The 22,626-nt window shown below is 40.1% G+C and overlaps 1 protein-coding gene and 1 long non-coding RNA gene across 3 annotated transcripts in view; one reads left to right on the forward strand and one right to left on the reverse strand.

Annotated features, from left to right (window-relative positions):
• cadm2a (cell adhesion molecule 2a) overlaps positions 1 to 11,280 on the forward strand; it is a 240,924-nt gene extending 229,644 nt beyond the window's left edge. For both annotated transcript variants that reach the window (XM_087808253.1, XM_087808254.1), the window contains 2 exons: positions 6,656 to 6,778; positions 8,071 to 11,280. In XM_087808253.1, the coding sequence (XP_087664379.1) occupies positions 6,656 to 6,778; positions 8,071 to 8,189 (242 nt within the window). In that variant the 3' untranslated portion in view covers positions 8,190 to 11,280. The remainder of the gene's footprint in view (positions 1 to 6,655; positions 6,779 to 8,070) is intronic.
• Positions 1,854 to 2,253, reverse strand: LOC148065914 (uncharacterized). The gene is made up of 2 exons (XR_015713350.1): positions 2,078 to 2,253; positions 1,854 to 2,022 (listed from the first exon to the last, which is right to left on the reverse strand). It is a non-coding gene; the product is annotated as an uncharacterized LOC148065914 (long non-coding RNA).
• Positions 11,281 to 22,626: the final 11,346 nt, after the last annotated feature.

Here is a 22,626-nt window from a genome sequence, read left to right on the forward strand (position 1 = left end):
GTCGGAACTGTCAGTCACACACAAGTATTTTAGACAGTTGTACCTGCAATTATTTTTCTGTTTTTTTAATGTTGCTTTTTTAAATTGTTTTCGTATTTCTTACGTATTACTTTTGTATTTTTTTGTTTATTTTTTTGATTCATTATACTTTCTTTTGTATTTGTTATATTTATGTTTTCATAATAACTTTTTCAGTTTTTCGTCTTTCTTATGTATTATTTTTTCTGTTTTCAGTTTTTCTATTGTTTATTTTTTTGTTTTCATATTGTTGTTTTATTTTTCATCTTTCTTACGTATTATTTTTCTGTTTTCACGTTTTTTGTTTTGTTTTTCGTACAAATTATTTTTCTGCTTTCATAATTTTTGTTTTTTTTGGTTTTCATAATACTTTTAGTTTTTCGTACTAGTTATATTTCCCTTTTTATCTAGTTTTTATCCTGTAGTTTTTTCATTAAACCCGTATAGTTTTTTATAAACTTGTTGTTTTTCAGTTTTTTTGTTCAATTTCTTTCACATTATCTTTTTTATCAATTATTATATGTTTATCCTTTTTTTTCATACCGTTTATTTATTTTTTATCCTTTTTTTTCTTTTTGTTTAATACTTTTTGTTTCTGTTTTTGATAAAAAACTTGTTTAAGTTTTTCATACATATTATTTTTCTATTTTGTCATTTTTAAAAAATGTTCAAAATTCTTTGCCAAAATATGGGAACTATGATTAAAAAAAATCATTTAATTATTAATATCAAAAATGAAAAAAAAATGACAACTCTGCCCCTAAAAAATAAAATAAACCAAATAAAACCACCCCTTTTTTTCCAATGACCTCTTTCGTGACCCCTCGATGACCCCACAACACTGACTACGAAACAGCCAAAATATTCCCAAAAAGAAAGAGAGTTTCCTTCAACAAAAATGCACCACTTTTTATATTCATTGTTTTGTAAAAAAAAAAATCAAGCTCGACCTTCTGGGGCTGAAGGTCTGACAGAAACAATGGATTCTGGGCCGTTTTAAAATATTTAAACTCCTCGACTTCGCTTAATCAACCTTCACACTGCAGACTCAAGACCCCCATCACCCCCATCACCCCCCTCGCCCCCCTCGTGGACTAATATTGCCGCAGAAAAAAGCACCGAAATTATTCATGTGAGCGCAGCAGTGAAGCAGCCAGACTCGTACTCGCGCATTAAAACTTCCCGACGCTCCATTAGTTTCCCTTCAGAGTTTACGAGGGTAAAGAAAGACCACCTCCGGCGTCCAGAACCGGAACGTGGCCGATATTTGCGAAGCCTTTTTTTTTTATTGTCCAGGACAAAATTGATGGCAGGAAGTCGGATTTAAACTTTTTTAAGCCGAGGAGAGGTTGCCGTGGCGACGCATAAATCAACGGCAGCCGACGCTTTTAACGGCTCGTCCTTTTCAACGGTGGAGATGAAGGAGCTCCGGGGTCTCAAGTTAAATATGCTCTCGAGTGTGTATGTTTTCAAATACTTTCAAATAATTGACGTGTATTTAATTGTGCGTGCATGAGGTAAATTCAAGTGGAAATAAAGGTCATTATAGTAGTAGCTGTAGTAATAAAGTATTGTTTAATTCAATACCTTGTAGGTCCTTTTTCACAAATAGAAATAATTTTACTAGGGCTGTAATCGTACACTAATCTTAAGAATTTTTGTGTTTTCTGTGTCAGGGTGGTGTATTTTTTTTCTGTGTCAAGGTGGTGTATTTTTTTTTCCTGTGTCGGGGTGGTGAGTGTTTATTTTCCGTCTCAGGGTGGTGTATTTTTTTTTCCTGTGTCGGGGTGGTGATTTTTTTTTATTTTCTGTCTCAGGGTGGTGTATTTTCTTTGTCCTGTGTCGGGGTGGTGAGTGTTTATTTTCTGTCTTGGGTGGTGTATTTTCTTTTTCCTGTGTCGGGGTGGTGACTGTTTATTTTCTGTCTCAGGGTGGTGTATTTTTTTTCCTGTGTCGGGGGGGTGAGTGTTATATTTTCTGTCTTGGGGTGTTGTATTCTTTTTCCTGTGTCGGGGGGGTGAGTGTTATATTTTCTGTCTTGAGGTGTTGTATCCTTTACCTGTGTCGGGGTGGTGAGTGTTTATTTTTTGTCTCAAGGTGGTGTTTTTTTGTTTTTTTCCTGTTTCGGGGTGGTGAGAATTTGCAAAAGGCTTTTCTTTAGGTGCCAACCACCAACCAAAAATCTGATTCAGTAGCTGCTGTAGTCGACTGTATCCTCTCGTACTCGGTAATCGCCAGGATAAATATCTGTGTATTTTTTGTTTCTAACATCCCTATATGTTCTAACTCTCTAACACTAAAAAAAATACGTTTTTTTTTGTATTTTTTCTTTACAAAAACGTTCTTCAATAGCTCTTCTTCAGGTGCTTCATGACACTATTTCTTCTACTATAATTTTACTTTAAGGTACATTTAAAAGATTATTTTCGGTGAAAAAATTGGAAGAAAACTATTTTTTTAAAAAGGAAAATGCGAAATATCTAACGCCACTGAACCAAAATATCTGGACATTTATCGACATCATGGAGAAGATTCATTTTAGCATGTATCATGTATGTTGGTTCGGAAACACTGCCATCTAGTGGTGGGAGGCCTTCACGTTTTTAAATGACATGCATTGTTTCTGAAGTTGAAACCCTTTAAACCAATGAATTAAAACCTTACAAATTCCCGGCTCATAAAATGTCTCTCGGCAAACGGGATTTAAACCGAAACCCTTAATCTGGATTTTTTTTTAGTCGTAAATATGGCGTTCGTTTGTCACGACGCCGGTGTTTAACCCCCGTTAAACCGGGCGAAACCTTTTCCGAAAACTCGATAAGCGAAGCCATCATTTTCCTCCTCTTGCGGGATTTGAGTCGACTTTATTGCATTTCTATTGATCTTCGCTCGAGGGCGAGAGTTGATGAGCCGCGAACACATATTTCTCAATCACGTATAAATGAAACGCTTCGTATTGTTTCGCAAAAAACCCCTTCATTTTCGTAAATAACCCGTCGTTCGCTTATTCCGTCGATACGTAAACGCCGGGGTCCGTTCACGACAATCGCCGAGTCAGCGCCTTGACGACCCGTCGCATTAGCGCCACCCGGGGAAGAGTTATGGCGACAATTTGGAATAAAGTGTTGAACAGAAAAGAGAAGAGGAATCATTACGGCCCCGGAGGGGGGGGGGGGGGTGTTATGAATTACACGTAATAGCTTCCATTCATTAAACCTCACACACACACACACACACACACACACACACACACATACACACACACACACACCGAAGTCATTTTCATTTGTGAAGCTTTTATTTTCATCCGTTACTAATCGACTTCCTCTCTGATTGTCAAATGTTGATTTTCCCAATCATTCCCATTTTCGAGACGAGTAAAAACCACCAGAGGGAACTTTGAAGGATAAACTTTTGTTTGCGTCTTTTATTAAAATGTGACTTGAAGGCTTACATTTTCCCCAAAAAACAGAAGAAAAAATATTCCGGCGAGAAATTCATGTGTCGCTTTTGTTCAACCGTAAACACAAAGTTGTTTGTTTTTCCTAGAATCTATTTAATCTTCTCGAAATCAGCCAACAACGCACATCAAGAACACACACGTGAACACACAGACACACACATTAACACACTAACACAAATGCCAAAGTCATTTTTCATTTGTGTAGCTTTTATTTTCATCCGTTACTAATCGACTTCCTTTGTGATTGTCAAATATGTAGAGTTGTGTTGATTTTCCCAAAAATTCCCATTTTCGAGACGAGTAAAAACCACCAGAGGGAACTTTGAAGGATAAACTTTTGTTTGCTTCTTTTATTAAAATGTGACTTAAAGGCTTAAATTTTCCCCAAAAAACAGAAGAAAAAATATTCCGGCGAGATATTCATGTGTCGCTTTTGTTGAACCGTAAACACAAAGTTGTTTGTTTTTCCTAGAATCTATTTAATCTTCTCGGATTCAGCCAACAACACACACCAATAACACACACACACACACACATACACACACACACAAATGCCAAAGTCATTTTCATTTGTGAAGCTTTTATTTTCATCCATTACTAATCGACTTCCTCTCTGATTGTCAAATGTGTAAAGTTGTGTTGATTTTCCCAATCATTCCCATTTTCAAGACGAGTAAAAACCACCAGAGGGAACTTTGAAGGATAAACTTTTGTTTGCTTCTTTTATTAAAATGTGACTTAAAGGCTTAAATTTTCCCCAAAAAAATTTCCGGCGAGATATTCATGTGTCGCTTTTATTGAACCCTAAACACAAAGTTGTTTGTTTTTCCTAGAATCTATTTAATCTTCTCGGATTCTGCCAACAACGCACATCAAGAACACACACACACACACACACACACACACATACACACACACAAATGCCAAAGTCATTTTCATTTGCGAAGCTTTTATTTTCATCCGTTAATAATCGATTTCCTCTCTGATTGTCAAATATGTAAAGTTGTGTTGATTTTCCCAAAAATTCCCGTTTTCGAGACGAGTAAAAACCACCAGAGGGAACTTTGAAGGATAAACTTTTGTTTGCTTCTTTTATTAAAATGTGACTTAAAGGCTTAAATTTTCCCAATATCAGGAAGAAAAAATATTCCGGCGAGAAATTCATGTGTCGCTTTTGTTGAACCGTAAACACAAAGTTGTTTGTTTTTCCTAGAATCTATTTAATCTTCTCGGATTCAGCCAACAACGCACATCAAGAACACACACCACAGACACACACACACACAGACACACAAAGCTTTTGTCCTTCAGCTCCAACTTGGCAACATCAGATACAGATTGGTAGTTTAAAATCTCTCCGCCAAAATAAAAGTTGAGCGTAATTGACTCATCAAATAAGTCCGTCTGCAGGCGGGTTTTTATTTCAGGACTTAGTGTGTGTTTCCTCTAATGTCTCTTCCTTCTATTTCTGAAGAGTTTTTCTCTCTTCGGTAAAAACTCTGTTAAAAGGAAGTTATTGCTCGGTGAGGTCGAGGGTTCAAATCTCACTTGTGTCGTAGCTGTGCGAGCACGTGCGAACTTTCACACGTTGTGCGACTGACGCACAAATATGTGCGATTCATGTGATATCTTCTCCGATAAGTTTGATCCTCGCGGGTGAAGTTTTTTTATTACGTGTCGGGTTTTTATTAAAGATCTCATTACAGTCGAGTTGAGAAAAGTTTCACCTCCAAGTTTTTTCCTACTTTATTCTAATATAAAAATTGTCCTTTTCATATTATTCCATTCAAAATCTTGATTTAAATCAAGATTATTTATGCAAGATAATGATCAAGAAAATTATTTATACTATTATAGTGTAAATATGTTTTACGAGATTTGTATTCAAATTTAGTCTTTTTTACGCTTACAATTGTATCCTTTTGTTTCTATTTAAATTGTTGTTATTAAAGAGTGTTTTTCTATTAAAAAATAGCTTTTTTTTATTCTTAGTAAATACGTTTGGAAATGCAATACTTTATCTAGTTTTTATTGTAATCTTTGCTTTTGTTTTTTAATTAAAGAAATATCTATAAACAGATTTTTTTTCTTTTTTAAATACTAAAGAAATGTATTTTTTGATTAATTTCATCCATCTTGTTCTCTTTAAATTTCAGCCTTGTTTTTTTTTACTTTTTAAATACTAAAGAAATGTACTTTTTGATTAATTTGATCCTATCTTGTTCTCTTTAAATTTCAGCCTTGTTTTTTCCTTGTTAAATACTAAAGAAATGTATTTTTAATTTATTTGATCTATCTTGTTCTTTTTAAATACCCAAGAAATATATTTTTTGATTAATTTGATCTATCTTGTTCTTTTTATATTTCAGCCTTGCTTTTTTTAAATGTTTTTCCATGAAAAAAAAAAGTTATAATATTTACAAATCTATTACTTTTATGCAATTTGTATCCAATTTGTTTTAAATGTTTGTCTTGGTTATTTATGGATGTTTTTCCAATTTAAACTTTTATGTATTTTTTTTTCCATTTGATTTACATTGTTGTTTCAAATGTTATCTTTTGTTATAAAATGTAATAATAATATTGTTTTATTTATATTTAGTTACTTACTTTTTTATCCAATAATGTTATTCCTACATTTGTTTTAAATCAATTCCTATTTTAGCTTTTGAAAAATGGTTGCTTCTTATAATGACCTTAACGTAACAGCAGGTGGCAGCAGCGGCCTCATACTTTCTTGCACAACACACACAAATAGGTCATTTTTCAGCTCCTTCTTGCATAATTCCAAATACTTATAACACATTCATTAGTTTGTTCTTCAGTTGTTGAGCTCACAGGTGACTCGTGACCTCCTTGGCAGAGGTGAAGAGGTCAAGGTTGAGAAAGTGTTCAACATGTTGGGAAGAGTTGTTGTGAATCTTCTTCCTGCCGACAGACACAAAGTCTTCTTGACTGGATGATTTATTTACCGTGAATCAACTTCCTCTTCCTGCTCTGGTTTGCATGTCCTCCTTGAATTATTCACCTCCTTTTTTACATTTTATTCTCCACTCTTTCTCCTCTTCTTTCGCTTCAACATTCCGTCCTCGTGACTGCGACGGAATCGCGACGACGAGCAGGAAAATCTTCTCCTCGGTGAAACTGAATAATGTTCTCCTTCTGCCTCCTCAGATCCGAACGCCATCGGGCAGCACGGCACCGACCACGCTCTGATCGGAGGAGTCGTGGCCGTGGTGGTCTTCGTGACCTTGTGCTTAATCATCGTCCTGGGAAGATACCTGGCCCGACATAAAGGTAGAACCGAGCAGACGCAAGTCATACCATATGGTCCTTAGCATGAGACGCTAATGCGATAGCATTTGATTTTCCTGTTGCGGGGTGGATTGAGTTTGTTCTTTTTCTATGGTCTTTATCTGTGGTGGGGTGTTTTTTTTGTGTGTTTCTTTTTAGTTGTGTGTCTGTATTTCTATATTGTGTCGTATTGTGTGTGTGTGACTTTGGTGTTTGTTTATGTGTTGGGGTGGTCTGTGTGCTCATTGGCGAATTGTATTTTTCCTGTTTGGGGTTGAGTGTGTGTTTGCTTCGGGGTAGTGCGTGTCCAAGTTGTTGGGTGTGTGCCTGTGTGTTGGGGTACTGCTTGTAAGTTGCTGCGTGCATTTATGTCTTGTGGTGTGTTTGTGTGTAGTGTGTGTTTCTGTGTTGCAGTGTGCTTTGTGTGTTTCTGTTTTAGGGTGTGGTTTGTGTGTTGGGCTGGGGTTTGTGTGTTTCTATGTCGGGCTGGTGTGTGTCCAAGTTGTTGGGTGTGTGCCTGCGTGTTGGGGTAGTGTTTGTAAGTTGCTGCATGCATTTATGTCTTGTGGTGTGTGTGTATTTCTTCGTGGGTTATATCTGTGTGTGTTCATTTGTAGGGGTGGTGTGTGCTTTTTTATCAATGTCTGGGTGGTGTTTTATTTCTGTGTCGGGGTGGTGAGTGATTTTTCTTTACGTATCGGTTTAGTGCATGTTTTTTTCTGTGTCGGGGTGCCGAGTGAGGTTTTTTTCAGTGTCGGGGTGATGTGTTTTCTTATTTCTGTGTTGTGGTGGTGTGTGTGTTTGTGTTGTTTGTGTTTCTGTTTTATGGTGTGGTTTGTGTGTTGGGTTGGGGTTTGCGTGTTTCTCTGTTGGGGTGGCATGTGTCCAAGTTCTTGGTTGTGTCGGGGTGGATTTTTTTTCTGTGTCGGGGTGGTGAGTGATTTTTCTTTACGTGTCGGGGTAGTGCGTGTTTTCTTTCTGTGTCGAGGTGTTGAGTGATTCATTTTATGTGTTGGGGTGGTGTGTGTGTGAAGATGTTGATCATGAACTTCCAACGTTCGCGTGCATTGTGGAGGTCATCATGAGGCATTGATCCACCACAATATTCCCAGACGAGCGAGATATTAAACATCAATGAATACTTAAGGTTTTTTTAAAAAAGCGTGGTAATGAATCTCCGCCGGCTCTTCGTACTCTCGCTCTAGATTAGCATAAAGATTCTCCGAATCTTTCATGAATAAAGCAGCATCTTCAGGCGACCAACCCCGTGACGCCGGTTGTTTTTCCCCCCGCAGGCACGTACTTGACTCACGAGGCCAAAGGAGCGGACGACGCGCCCGACGCCGACACCGCCATCATCAACGCCGAGGGCAACCACGCGCACGCAGAGGAGAAGAAGGAGTACTTCATCTAGACTGCAGAGGGCGCCCTCCCCACCCCACCCCGGGACCCTTTTCCCTCCTTCTTTCTACGCCCTCTGTTTTTCTTTTCTACTGCTCCAGACGACGACTCTTTTTATTTTCCTTAAATTATTTTTAGGCCCTTCTTCTTTCCTCCTGACACTGAACACTCTTTTGCTTCACCCCCCCCCCCGCCCGCCCCCCGAAAAACAACAAAAGAAAAAAAAAAATCATATCTCACGTCAACACGGTGCCTAAAAATACAGACGCCATTGAACTTCTGTCAATGCCTTCATATATGGTCTGTCAGTAGCAATGTAAATGCTTTTGTAGATGGTTACTGGACCATCATCCCATGGCTCAGCTCACCGCTACTACATCATCGTCTTTTTTGATTTCGGTACGATTCCGCGCCCTTTTACGCCTTATACATGTCTATCACACTGAATATCGCTACTTCAAGATCACCTACCTTTCCTTTAAATAGACTTGTAATTAACCCCCCCGTGTAAGATAAGAAGAAGGTTTTGTGTCCACCGTAGCAGCAGATAAGTGTATAGTTTGAGCTCTAGATAGAGGGTGAAGGATAAGTGTTGTTTAGATCAGAGAATACACACCAAAAATATTTTACTCGAACCATCCGCTGAATTTGCTTTATTATCTTTTTTTTGTGTGAAAATGGTGCCGTGGCCCCCCAATATGTTTTTTTTTCTGGGTTATGGTCCCAAGAGTTTCTTTAATAGTTGTATAAATTGTATGAAGAAAAGATGTGGAGACGTTGAGTTAAGGCTTTAGGATCCCACGGAAGATACACTTAAGAGTCGTTGTTAGCTTGTAGCGTCGACCGCAGCGATTGTTTTGGTTCACTTAGCGTTGACTTAGGAGTTCATTTTTTTTTTGTTCGGTGTAAGAAACCATTACAGTACGGGGCACTTCCTACTAGATGATGTCACTCAATGTCTTTTTAGTTCCCTTTTTTACGAGTGAACGAACATTTCACCGAACATTTATACTAACAAAAAGACGGACAAGACAGGGATTGTGTTACGGGGTTACAAGTGGTGCCGATTGGCTGAACCGTGTCCGATGCTACTTTTTTTTTTTAACGTTACGAGTTATCAATACATTTCAAAGTTTTTCCCGTCTGAAATTTTGAACAGCTATTTATTTGGCAAGGTTTGCATTGTGCAGTTAAATGATTTTTAGTTCAGTAGCTCGGAAGATCCGTTGCGGTCAAAGACACGCGGTCAGGAAGTAGAAAAAAAAGATTTTTTGTTTCCTGTTGTTAAAATAGTCCCGTAAAAGTTGCCTTCACTCGTTAAAAAGCTTTTAAAAATACATTTGCGACGCTTGACGTCATTACGTAGGAAGTGCCGAGACAGAAATAGAAGTAAAAAACTTTTAAAAATGACGTACGCCGAATCTCAACGTGATCCACGATGAGCTAAGTGTCACTTTCTCGTATATAGCTCAGGAACGTATCTACGTATCGACTTCTACCGAACGCTACGAAGGTTAGCTAGCTAGCTAGCTACCCGGCTACATCCATAACCACTCACTCTTATTTAACGTCATGTTCACGGGGTCTTGAGCAATACATCACAAAAGTCAAGGGAAAGCAGTGTATTGCGAAGTGACGGGACTTACCAAAATAGACAAGAAAAGCACAAAAATTGTCGTGGGACGAAAAAAGGTGAAATTTGAAAAAATCGACAAATTGTGCGGGGGAAGAAAAGTGAGCCAAATCATCTTTTTACGATGTTTTTAACGGAGGTGGCGCGACGCTCCCTGCTGTATATTGTGTGTGCTGAAACGTGGTTACATGTGAAATTGCTGTTAAAATTCTAAAATTACTTCAAATTTGTATATTAGCCTCCTTATCTATTTAGTTGTTTTTTTTTTCTCGGTTTGTTTCTCTCTATCAAAAGTCTTTTTCTAGTTAATGGGTTTTTTTTATGTTGCACAAAGCATGTAAATAATGTGTGAGAACTACACTTAAAACACATTAGCATGTATTTGTTTTTTTTTCTTTAATTCAAGAGAATCACGCTTGATTTAAATAATATATATTTGGGAACAAATGTGAGTTGGTCAACATAGGAAAAATTAAAAACTTTAAATTACGGCTGCACAATATTGTTTATTATAATTTTTTCTCAAATTTTTCCGTTAGCTTAATGCTACGTAGCTCCAAAAACAACCCACTTCCAGCCTAGTACCTCTATCACAGCTCAGTCATTGCTCAATTTATAACATCATTTAGTGTTTTTATTGCGTCCTAATTAACAGATGGTTCTGTTTAAAAAGAATAAAAGTTTTTATTTTTAGTTCCCGACCTAGCTACGTCGTGCTAGCTTCAGATGCTACATTTTCCGGAAAGTTTGTAAATATTGCGCAGTCGTAATTTCTACAACTTTATGTTCCTGAACTAAGGTCATGTGATCTTCACGAACAAAAAAATAAAAAAGCTTTTCAATCGAGACGAAGTCAGTTTAAAAACCATTCAGGTTGTTTTCATATCAGTAGACGTCCAAGAAAGTCGACTTTAGAAAGATCACGACCAGCAGCAGGATCGTGAGCCTCTGCTGTTTTGAGTAAAAGTCACCCCCGTTCTGATGTTTTGCAAATAAGGTCAGACATGTTTGTGTGTGTGTGTGTGTGTGTGTGCGCTAGAGAGTGTGTGTGAGTGTGTGTGACATCTGGAGTGACCCGGGGAAACACAGCTGACGTAGAACTTTAGTTTCATTCTCTGGAGGAGAACTCGTGCCACAGTTTCACTGTTGTCTGTAAAAATAAATAAGAAAAACTCACCGGAGCAGATCCCAGACCCGGACCTGGACTTTTAGGAACCACCAAGTGTTCATGCTCACGTTTATCCGAATTTGTTTTAAATTTTTTTCAAATGTGTGTGGTTGTTTATTAGGAAGCATCTGTGTCATAGATGAAAACTTTATCTTTTTTCTTTTTTTTTTTACTTTTGTAATTAGTTCTGAAGTGTTTTGAAATCACTGTCGTTTTGATTTGTGTGTCATCTTAGTACCACGATTCATTTGTTTATTTTGAAACAAAACAGGCTGTTGTATAATAAATGAACACTTACAAATAAACACGACGTCTGCTGCTCTTCAATTGAAAACTGAAAAATGGAAGTTGACAATATTTTGAATGATTTTTTGGTGGTTATAAGAAACATTTTTTTTGTTCTCATGCACGAGTTAGGAAGGTTAAACCCGGTCAATAGCAAGAGCAACCTTCGCCTACTTTATTTGAAACGTGTGTTTTTTAAGTCCGATGTGTAGAATGAAATACATTTTTAAAATAAAGCAAGCGAGGGTTGCTCATGCTATTGACCGGGTTTAACCTTCCTTTTTCTGCCACAAGTTCCAAAAATTATGAGAAAGAAAACAAATACACAAAAAAACCTGGAAAGTATTACGAGGGAGGCTAATCATATGTGAGTCTCTATCAGATTTTTTTCTTTATTAATATACGAGTTGGACAGGACAGGTTTTTTTAACCCTTGGGTTATCTCAGGGTCAATGTGACCCAAAAACCTTGAAAACAAATGTGTTTCTGGCATCCCTTGTGTTGCCTCTTGGTTATGGTGAATGACCTCCACCAGGTCCTTGACCTTGACCCAGAGACGACACAAGAGCTAAAGAAAAAATAAAAAATAAAATCACAAAATAAAAATAAAAGAGTATTATTTGGACAATTATAAGTCAAATAAAGTATTTAAGTAAGTAAGTAAGTAAGTAAGTAATATTTATTTATATAGCGCTTTTCGAGACCAGGGTCACAAAGCGCTTTAACAATCAAAACAATACTCAAAACAGTACATACTTCAAAGATCAAGATAATACTGAGAACAACACAGGAGTTCGAGAAATTCAAGGAAAAGCCTGAACAAATAGAAACGTCTTAAGATGTTTCTTAAAGGAGTCAGTAGATCCATCAAGCGCAAAGAGAGAGGAAGATCGTTCCAAAGCTTAGGAGCAACAGCCTGAAAAGATTTCTCTCCTCTGGTCCTGAGCCGTGTGCGTGGAACCATAAGTAGATTCTGATCCACAGACCTCAGAGACCGAGCTGGGGTGTAAGGCTGGATCAGATCACTGATGTAAGGAGGAGTCTGACCATGAATAGCTCTGAAAGTAAGAACCAGAATTTTAAAGTTGATCCTGAAAGAAACTGGAAGCCAGTGAAGAGTTTTAAGGATCGGAGAAATGTGAGTTCTCCTACTTGAGCGGGTCAGAATTCTGGCTGCAGAGTTCTGAATCAACTGCAGACGAGACACATCCTTCTTGTTAAGACATGAAAACAAACTGTTACAATAGTCCAGACGAGAAGAAACAAACGCATGGATTACAAGCTCCAGATCATGTTGTGACAACATTTTCCTAAGTTTAGAGATTTTTCTCAGTTGAAGGAAACAGTTTCTGGTCAGTTTTCTGCAGTGTTGAACAAGAGAAATGTCTTTATCAAATACAACACCCAGGTTTCTCAGGCTCAGTTTGACAGACTGACCTAAGTCACCCAAGTACTGACTCAACCCTGGAATCTTATCATCAGGAGCAATCACCAGAGTTTCAGTTTTGTCCACATTAAGCTGTAAAGTGTTTTCACTCAGCCATTGTTTGATTTCTAGCAAACAATTGACTAAGCTGTTCAGCCTTTGGGGCTCAGTTGGGTCAAAAGAGCAGTAGAGCTGGATGTCATCAGCAAAAATGTGATAAGAAACATCTGGAAATCTCTGAATGATTTGACCAAGGGGAATCAAGTACAGCAAAAACAATAAAGGACCCAGAACAGAACCTTGAGGGACTCCACACAACAGATCTGCCGATTCAGACCTCATTTGATTGGCAGATACACTAAAACTGCGCCCAGAAAGGTAAGATGAGAACCATTCTAACACAGACCCAGACAGTCCCACTTCATCCCTTAGTCTTCTCAGCAGGATCTGGTGATCAACTGTGTCAAAGGCTGACGACAGATCCAAGAGAACCAGAACAGTGAATTTACCAGAGTCAGCCGACATCATGATGTCACTGGACACTTTCAATAAAGCTGTCTCCGTAGAGTGATGTTTACGGAAGCCAGACTGAAACTTCTCATGGATGTCGCTCTGATCCAGGAACAAAGACAGCTGCTCGGACACCACCTTCTCCAAGATCTTGGACAAGAAAGGGAGCTTAGAAATAGGCCTGAAATTACTGAGGTCAGTTGGGTCTAAGCCTGTTTTTTTGAGCAGAGGCTCCACAATGGCATGTTTAAATGCATTGGGAAAAACCCCTGTGGAAAGGGAGAGGTTCACCATATTGGTAACCCAGGGGCCAATTACATCAAATACTTTGATAAAAAGCCTACAAGGAAGGACGTCATCTGAGCAAGAGGAGGGTTTCATCTTGTTCACTAGTGCTGAAATATCACCCAAAGATACAGCAGTGAAGGATGACCAAGAGGAGGAGATGGGCTCAGAGACAGTAGGGGGAGAGATTTTCTCTTTGATCAATTTAATTTTGTCAATGAAAAATCTCAACAATGCATTGCTGTCAGCTTCACAGAAGACAGGCGTGATTTGAGGAGCAGGAGACACGAGAGAATTAATCGTGTCAAACAAAACTTTGGGGTTTTTCCTATTTGCTGCTACCAGTTTTCTGATGTAATCAGATCTAGCAGTTTCTACCATCTCATTGTAAGAAGTCAACAGATCCCTGAGGTGAAGTCTGTGCACCTCAAGTTTAGTAGACTTCCAGAGACGCTCAGTCTTTCGACAAAGTCTCTTCAGACTCAGGAGATCTTCATTTGTCCAAGGGCACCGTTTTTTCTGAATTTTCAAGTTCGATTTAACAGGTGCCACTTGATCCAGTATTTCAACACAATGATCAGTGTAACAGTGAATCAAACTGTCCACATCTGGACAGTCATCAAAGGAAAGACGGTCAAACATAGCAGAAAAACTGTCTGCAGTATCGGCTGAGATGACACGCCTCTGAGACCTAACTTTCAAAGGCTTAGGTTCAGGGATGAAGTCCAGGTTGAACAAGACAAGAGAATGATCACTCAGATGGACATCATGTACAGATACATTAGAAATGTCCAGGCCAAGAGTAAAAACTAAGTCTAAAATGTGGCCTTTTTGATGAGTGGGTTCAGAAACATGTTGCTCAAAATTAAAGGCTTCAGTTAAAGTTAAAAGTTCTTTAGCAGAACAAGATGTGACGTCATCAACATGAAGATTAAAGTCTCCAAGAATAAGAACAGATTCCATCTGAATAATGGAAGATAAGAAGTCACTAAAGTCTTTCAAGAACATCGCCGCAGGACCAGGCGGACGGTAGATTGACACACAATAGAAAGGTCTTGTAGAACCAACCAAGATCATCTGAGATTCAAGAGTGAATTCCTGTGTCTGAATCACTTTGCAAGAACAACTCTCCCTAAAAACAGTAGCAAGACTTCCTCCACGACCAGAGAGGCGAGGCTTCCCCAGGACAGCGCTCCCTACTGGACAGAGTTCGTTCAGATGAATAAACTCTTCCTCTCTCTGCCAAGTCTCAGAAAGACATAATAAATCCAAATTAACTCTTGTGAAAAGATCATTAAGAATAAAGGATTTATTAGTAATGGAGCGAACATTAAGAAGTCCCACATTCAGCACCGATGACGTCACTGACGACGCCGCGTCACTGACAGGCGCGCAGAGCGGGATCTTTTGAAGCGAACAGCGGTCACGTGGGTACCAGCTGTCACTGAAGTTCAACTCGGTTGTAAAAGTCGAATTAAAGAGAGGAAATGAAAAAATCTTACCACCTTTCATTGAGGTCTGGACAGACGGCAGCGCTGATGTGTCGTCATACTCTGCCGTGAGAGGAATGTCGATCAAACATCGATGACGTTCGATGACGTCAGAGTTGTTCCGAGCGATCGCAACTGCACGTCTCATCCTGACCTGTACTCCAGCCCGACTCGATCCCTTGTGGAAATCGCCCGGTACTCGAGAGATCAAACGATATTCCACAGAGTCCGAGTCGATGAGAAGCGGAGCCGGAAACACTTTCACCGGACGTTGGTAACTGTCGCGAGTGAAGTCCTCCATCGACTCTCTGATGTTGAGAAGAGCATCACGATCATAGATCCGAGATGCTTGAGACATATCTTAAGTGATATGAGCATAATATCCGGACAAGTAGTCGTTAAAACGACTGTTTTTGGCAATTATTGCAGGAGCTTACGTTTCAAGCAGCCGATCAAAGGCTCACCGGAAGCGGAAGATGATTATTAGAAATAAATACTCCTTAAAATACTAAGAACCGTCTTGATATTTTTAGATAAACAAAATAGCAAAAAGTGATAAAAAAAAGTTTTTGGCATTTGGTACATTGTGTAGACTTTAGCCCTTTTAACGCAATAATAATTTATTGCGCAATCCTTCATGTAAAACAAGACTTTTGACTCCATTTCGTACGATAAACAAAAAAAAAGTTTGATTGGTAACAAGAGCTTCTTCCTCCAAATGCCTCCAAACAAAATCACGTAATGCTCAAAGTATAATTTAATCGTCTTTAAGGACAAATTCACTCGATATCAAAGGAACAAAAACACATATCCTCACATTGGTTTATGAGTAACTTTCAAAAATCCCCCAAAACAAAAGCGAACTTGGAGCTGTGGTTGTCTTACACCTGCCAGTTGAAAAACCCACACACACCTTCAGAGCTGCAAGTCATGTTTTCCTCGGCTTTACAGCGACGCGTGGAAGATTCCGTCCGGCTGTGCAGTTTTCGGAGCTCCGAGCGTCCATTCAGGAACTTCAGCGACTTGAGCTTTGGACGGAATCGGCCGACCTGCTTTGATGTTCGGTAATTGTGCTGACCATGTGCTCACCGTCACTTTACACCCACACACACACACACACACACACAAACACACACACACACACACACACACACACACACACACACACAAACCTCTGCTGGTGTCAAAATGTCATTTAGGAACATCAGTCTTTGATGTTCACCTGAGTTTAGATCAGTGTGAACCCGGAGGTGCTGTTTGACTTTCTTCAGAACTGTAGGTGCATCATTAGAGCCGGTGACGGGCGGAGCTGCATCGAGTTTTGAAAACACAAAAATCAGGATCACAGAGAACTTTAGGAAAAGGCAACTGTGCCGACCTTAATCTTCTGAAAATCATCAGGAGGCCACGAAAATTGAGCTGCAGGCTAAAGAGTTGCCCTTTTTTACGACAGTCTGATATAAATGGCTCAGAAAATCATTCTAACGGCATCTTCATCAACATCTAAACCACAACCGAAGCCTGGCTGGAGGGTCTCGCATTCATTCGTAGAACCATGGTTACGTTAGGTAACCCGGGTTTCTCCAGAGCTGTGTCTCAAATCGCATACTTGCGTACTTAAATTTAGTATTTTAAGTGCATAAGTGCGTCTCAATTCTTAGTATGTGAAATGTAATGCTCCATACACACTCAATTGTCACTAAAACACGCACAAAACTGAGTATGGATCGATGGACACTTTCTGACGTTGTAAACGGAAGTTATGTCACTACAACTTAAATAGAGTGCGTTTTCAGGTGCATTTTTAGGTGCATTTTCAGCCAGCAGTAGGAGTATGTCACGTCTTCGGTGCTGATACCGGCGTAAATATCTCGCCAATATTTCGTTTCTCATATTTCTTGATCCAAACCAAACGTGCTGCCAGCAGGTGGCGATAGTGTTCCTACAGCTGGTTGAAATCATCGTTAAATAGTAGTAGAAGAAGAAGAAGCTGTCGCGTCATTTCCTGTTAGTGTGTAGCAGCAGAGTAAAAATCAACGATTTCCTATACTTTGATACATGAAAAAATGGTTTTGGAATCTTTGAAAATTTCCGAACCAGAATGTATCTTCACTTGGGAATGTCTTCTGAAGGTGCAGATGTTGTGAACCAAAAAACCAACTGCCTTGTTAGCTTTTCTACTTCCTGTACTTGTATTATTTTCTTATACTCCCTTGTGTCGCAAGTAGCGCACCTCTCTAAGTGCACTGCTTTACGGTACACTGTAAGACAGTGCACTTACTTGCGCAGTGCTGAAATTTGGACAGTGTAGTACTGTCTCAAATCGAACACTGTTGCTACACACTTACCCGAAATGACTCGAAAACTTCTTCTTCTACTACTTTTTATCGCTGATTGCAACCGACCGTAGCTTCCGTTTAGCTTCATCTACGTCACTAAGATGGCGGCCGTTGAGGGTGGAAAGTGTCCATCGATCCACACTCAATTTTCTGGCCATTTGAGTGCTCATTGTGCACTACATTTTCACACACTGTAAGTGCAGAAGTGCACGATTAAGGACACACCCCCCTTTATTAACTCATCGACACACGTATGAATTAAACAAGGAACCTCTTGTAAGTAATTATGGGATATAAAGTCGCTCCAGAGACATCTGCCGTGGCAACGACACCGACAACACCTGTGGGATTTATTTGCCGCCTGCATGAGAGATCGCGACAGATGGTTCCGCCCAGAGTCAACAGGATTCTTACCGAGCCAGAGCCACCTGTTGAGCCAGAAGCGTCTTTGTGGTGCGAGCCGTGTAAACACATGAGGTCGCGACCCCGAAGATCAAGGTCGCAGTTGGTGTTCGGATCGTACGAGCGAAGATGCGTGTTTTTGAAGTCGCTTCCTGTTTACAAACTGTTGCATCAGTAGCTTTCACTGGAAGAAAACCCATCTGGGTTTTTCTAACTTTTCTCTTTCTTTATGTCCACTTTTTCAGAAGCAATATTTAAACTTTAAGAACATGCTTCTACTGAAGGTCACCTTTGGGCAAGAACCTCATTAATCTAGTTAAATCCCTTCCTGTGAGACATTTATTTATTTAAAGTCTTAACACTTTAATTTTCCTCACATGTTGAGTCATGGTTACGTTCTTATTTTTGCGTCATATTTTATCATCAAGGTCTTCGCATTCAAACTTTTAAACTGATATTCAAGATAAGAAGTTGAATTATGAGGCTTTTTTGGCGCATTTACAAAATAATCGTGGAAAAAAAAAAAGATTATTGAAATATTTTGAACTACAAAACGCATGGTTTGATATCATTGAGATGTAAATTGTGCACATTTTAGTGTTGTTGTGTTTTTTTTAAGATAATGGACTATGTGTAAACTCCAGAATGGATTATAACTACTGAAAATCTTCATCAATGTACTTTAAATTCCATTAAAAAGTTAGATTTTTAGTCAAAGCTGCAGTTTTAAATAACACTAACATGTTCTTGCAATTACAACTGATTTTAAGTGAAATTTTCCACCTAATCGGAAATCATTTTTTGGTTGTAAGGTTACATAGAGTAAATAAGTCAATAAGTAATTTCTATTTATAAAGCGCTTTTCCAGACCAGGGTCACAAAGCGCTTAAACAAACAAAACAATATTCAATAAAACATATACTTTAAAGGTCAAGATAATACTGAGAGCTTAATGTTACGACCCAATAACTGGTTAATAATAAGTGTTTTTTGTCAACTTTTTAAAGGAATGATGTATATTTTTAAACTGAACCATGTACTTGCTAGCTTAGCTAGATGCTAACAGTGCTAGCTATTGCCATTTTTAGCGGGAATGTCAAAAACTATAAGAGAAAAAGACACCAATACCAAAAGAAAGGATAAGATTAATGGACGTTTCTTAACTTGCAGAATGTCATTCTCTAAAAATATCTAGTCTTATTATTATTATTATTATTATATTATTATAAAATGTGTTTAAAGTTGAACAAAAGCTCCAACTGTCACTGGATCTAAACTCATGCCTCTTGAATGAATAACAACCTTTTGAATATGAATTTTATTAGCTTGTTTGTGGCCTTTTTTTTGCTTCCAAACGCACACCGTACTTCTTCCCCTCAATCAACTGCCTGCTATTTATTAGCACAAACTGCTGAGCTCGACACGTCCTCACTGTCTCCGAATAATGAGAATCAACATTTTTATCATCTGCTCGGCGATAAAGCCGCGGACGGCGACGCGTGTTCACGTGAGTTGTTTACAATCATGAGCTCCCGAGTCCTTCCCGGGGCTTTATTATTCCGTTGCCGTCACGCCGGGAATGATTAATATGTGGTTAAAGGGAAGGAGGGCGGAGCCTTGGCTACAACGCCGTCTGTCATTCCGCGTAAATAAATTCTCATCCCACCGTCTGTTACGTCTGATACTCAGCGGTTGCCGTTTTTTTAATTTGCATTAATAAAACGTGTCGAACATGAGTCACAATGTTTTATGAGCATCGTGGAGCGTAGGAACTTCACACCGACACATATCTGGTTCCAGAACCAGTGGCGTTCTGGGTTCCTAGAACCTTGGTTCGCCTTAATTTGATTTCATATTAGCAGAAAATGTTCTTTAAATTACTTTTCTTGAAGCCTGAATTCTTGAACCCTGTTTTTCTTTAAGTAAGTGGCCTTTCTTTGAAAAATATATGAGGTTTTGATGGAACAAAGATGTTCATAGTGCCATCTAGTGGCCAATAAAAAGTAAGTAAACTACTTCATGAAGCTTCATGAAGCAGAGCGCAGTGGTTTGCATCCCAACTTTGCAGGTAGAATCCTGTGCCGCTCTAGTAGAAGAACTCACATTACTCTCATTCCTTAAAACGCTTCACTGGCTGCCAGTTTCTTTCAGGATCAACTTTAAAATTCTGGTTCTTACTTTCAGATCTATTCATGGTCAGACCTTCCATCAGTGATCTGATCCAGACTTACACCCCAGCTCGGGCTCTGAGGTCTGTGGATCAGAATCTACTGATGGTTCCTGAACACGGTGGCATATTCCAGCTCAGTAAGTGGCGCCCACAGATCTTAAATTGTGTGTGGTTAAAATTGACTAGCTGGTCAAAGTTACCATCCAGTAAGGACAATGCTTCACAAAGCTTCCTTCCTTCAGTAGGTGGCGCCCCTTAGTTTTTAAAAATGAAGCTTTGTGAAGCATCATGAAGCTTCAAGAATAATAATCCCTTTTTTCAGAGCACAGTAGGTGCCATTTTGTAGTGACTCTCCAAGACAAAGGAAGGACGGGCTTCCTAGCGAGTATATTTCGGATTGAAAAAAGGGATACTGCTTCATGAAGCTTTGCTCACTCAGAAATGGTGCCGTAAGTTTTAAAAACTGATTTTAAAAAAAGCCATGGATTGTAAAATATAGAGTGCATCTAAAAATGAAGACAGGGCATCGTGAAGCTTCATGAAGCATTTTCCTATTATTTAGAGTTCTTGCCCTTAAAAATAAAGTGAGGATTCAATAGAAAACGGTTCATATCCATGGATTGTACAGGAGAGGGTGCCATCTAGTGGCCTCTCCGATAAGGATATTTTGTGAAATATCACAAGAATACAACATCAAAAGTTATCACAATTTTTTTCCCTATAGGCACGTATGTATACGTGGCCTACAAGCCATGTATGCTCACCTACATCTTTTTACAAAGAACTTCCAGGAGATATTTCTTCGATAAGAAGGAAATCTGCCGACCTCGTGGAAACACAAGGGCCTATGAGAAGATGGATGAGTCGTATTTAGCTTCAACAAACGTTCCGGACGTTTTTCCCTGATATGACGTGATTAATGGCCGAGCCGCGTCGTCCACTACAGACGCCTATAAGGGAGCGGAATCCAACCCTGAAGATCTCCGATAGTAATCCTGAACAAAGTGGAGGTGTCAGTCACGATCTTCCCACATAAGATATGACGTATAGGAGGAAACATGTTGGAGGTGTTTCAAGATCAGTGAAGAGCCTCATTACATGTTCTCCGACACACTAATCTCCGGGGACTGTGGTAGGAATATAAAGAAAAACACTGGGGACTCGATGATGGACACTCGTGAAACGGTTGTGCACAAAAAAACACCGTCGTTTATCATCTTTAATCCAGAGTTAGACCTTCATGAATCTGTCTCCAGTGGTCAGAAGTAAACCTACATCAGGAATTTAACACTTAAAAAAAAACCAAATGAGGATTAAATCTGGAAAGATCTCTATAAGACACATTTTTTTGGATTAGTGACTGATGCCTATAAGGAGCGGAATCCAACCCTGAAGGTTACAAAGAGCTGGGAATCCACTTGGGTAAGAATGTCTCAGGTGCCATTTGTGTAAATGAAGCACCTATGACGCATTACTCAATATTACTCTGTGAGGCTGCGTAGTCAGTCAATACTACAGAGCATCCCAGAGTCATGCCACCCAGTGCCGCAAATTCATGCCACCAGCACAGCAGAGTCATGCCACCCAGTGCCGCGGACTAATGCCACCAGCGCCTCGGACTCATGCCACCAGCGCCTCGGACTCATGCCACCTAGCGCGGCTGATTCATGCCACACAGCACCGAAGACTGATGCCACGCAGCAATGCGGACTCATGCCACCCAGCGCCACAAGTTCATGCCACCAGCGTCACATTGTCATGCCACCCAGCGCTGCGGACTCATGCCACCCAGTGTCGCGGACTCATGCCACCCAGTGCCTCTGATTTATGCCACCCAGCGCTGCGGACTCATGCCACCCAGTGTCGAGGACTCATGCCACCCAGTGCCTCTGATTCATGCCACCCAGCGCTGCGGACTCATGCCACCCAGTGTCGCGGACTCATGCCACCAAGTGCCTCTGATTCATGCCACCCAGCGCTGCGGACTCATGCCACCCAGTGCCTCTGATTCATGCCACCCAGCGCTGCGGACTCATGCCACCCAGTGTCGAGGACTCATGCCACCCAGTGCCTCTGATTCATGCCACCCAGCGCTGCGGACTCATGCCAACCAGTGCCTCTGATTCATGCCACCCAGCGCTGCGGACTCATGCCACCCAGTGTCGAGGATTCATGCCACCCAGTGCCTCTGATTCATGCCACCCAGGGCTGCGGACTCATGCCACCCAGTGTCGAGGACTCATGCCACCCAGTGCCTCTGATTCATGCCACCCAGCGCTGCAGACTCATGCCACCAAGCGCCACGGACTCATGCCACCAAGCGCCACGTATACACGCCGCCAGCGTCGTGGAGTCATGCCAGCCAGTGCCGCGGACTCATGCCATCCAGCACCGGACTCATGACACCCAGCACCGCGCATACATGCCACCAGCATTGTGGAGTCATGCCACCCAGCGCCACGGACTAATGCCACCAAGCGCCGTGGATTCATGCCACTCAGTGCCGCAGAGTCATGCCTACGAGACTTACTTTACCGAGCAACAAAGTTTCACACATCATTTTGTCTTTTCTTACAAAATTGGTGCGTGGTGTTGCAACTTCAGTTATTAGCCCCTCATGTAATGAAGTCAAATGTCAGAATATGACACGATGGTGTGGAACTGTGTTATACAGAGACTTGCAAAACTACACTTGGGAGACTCTCAGAATAATACAACTGAGAGCCGTCGAGGGGCAATGCC

The sequence above is a fragment of the Callionymus lyra genome, chromosome 14, assembly GCF_982586985.1.
Source record: "Callionymus lyra chromosome 14, fCalLyr1.hap1.1, whole genome shotgun sequence".
NCBI lineage: Eukaryota > Metazoa > Chordata > Actinopteri > Syngnathiformes > Callionymidae > Callionymus > Callionymus lyra.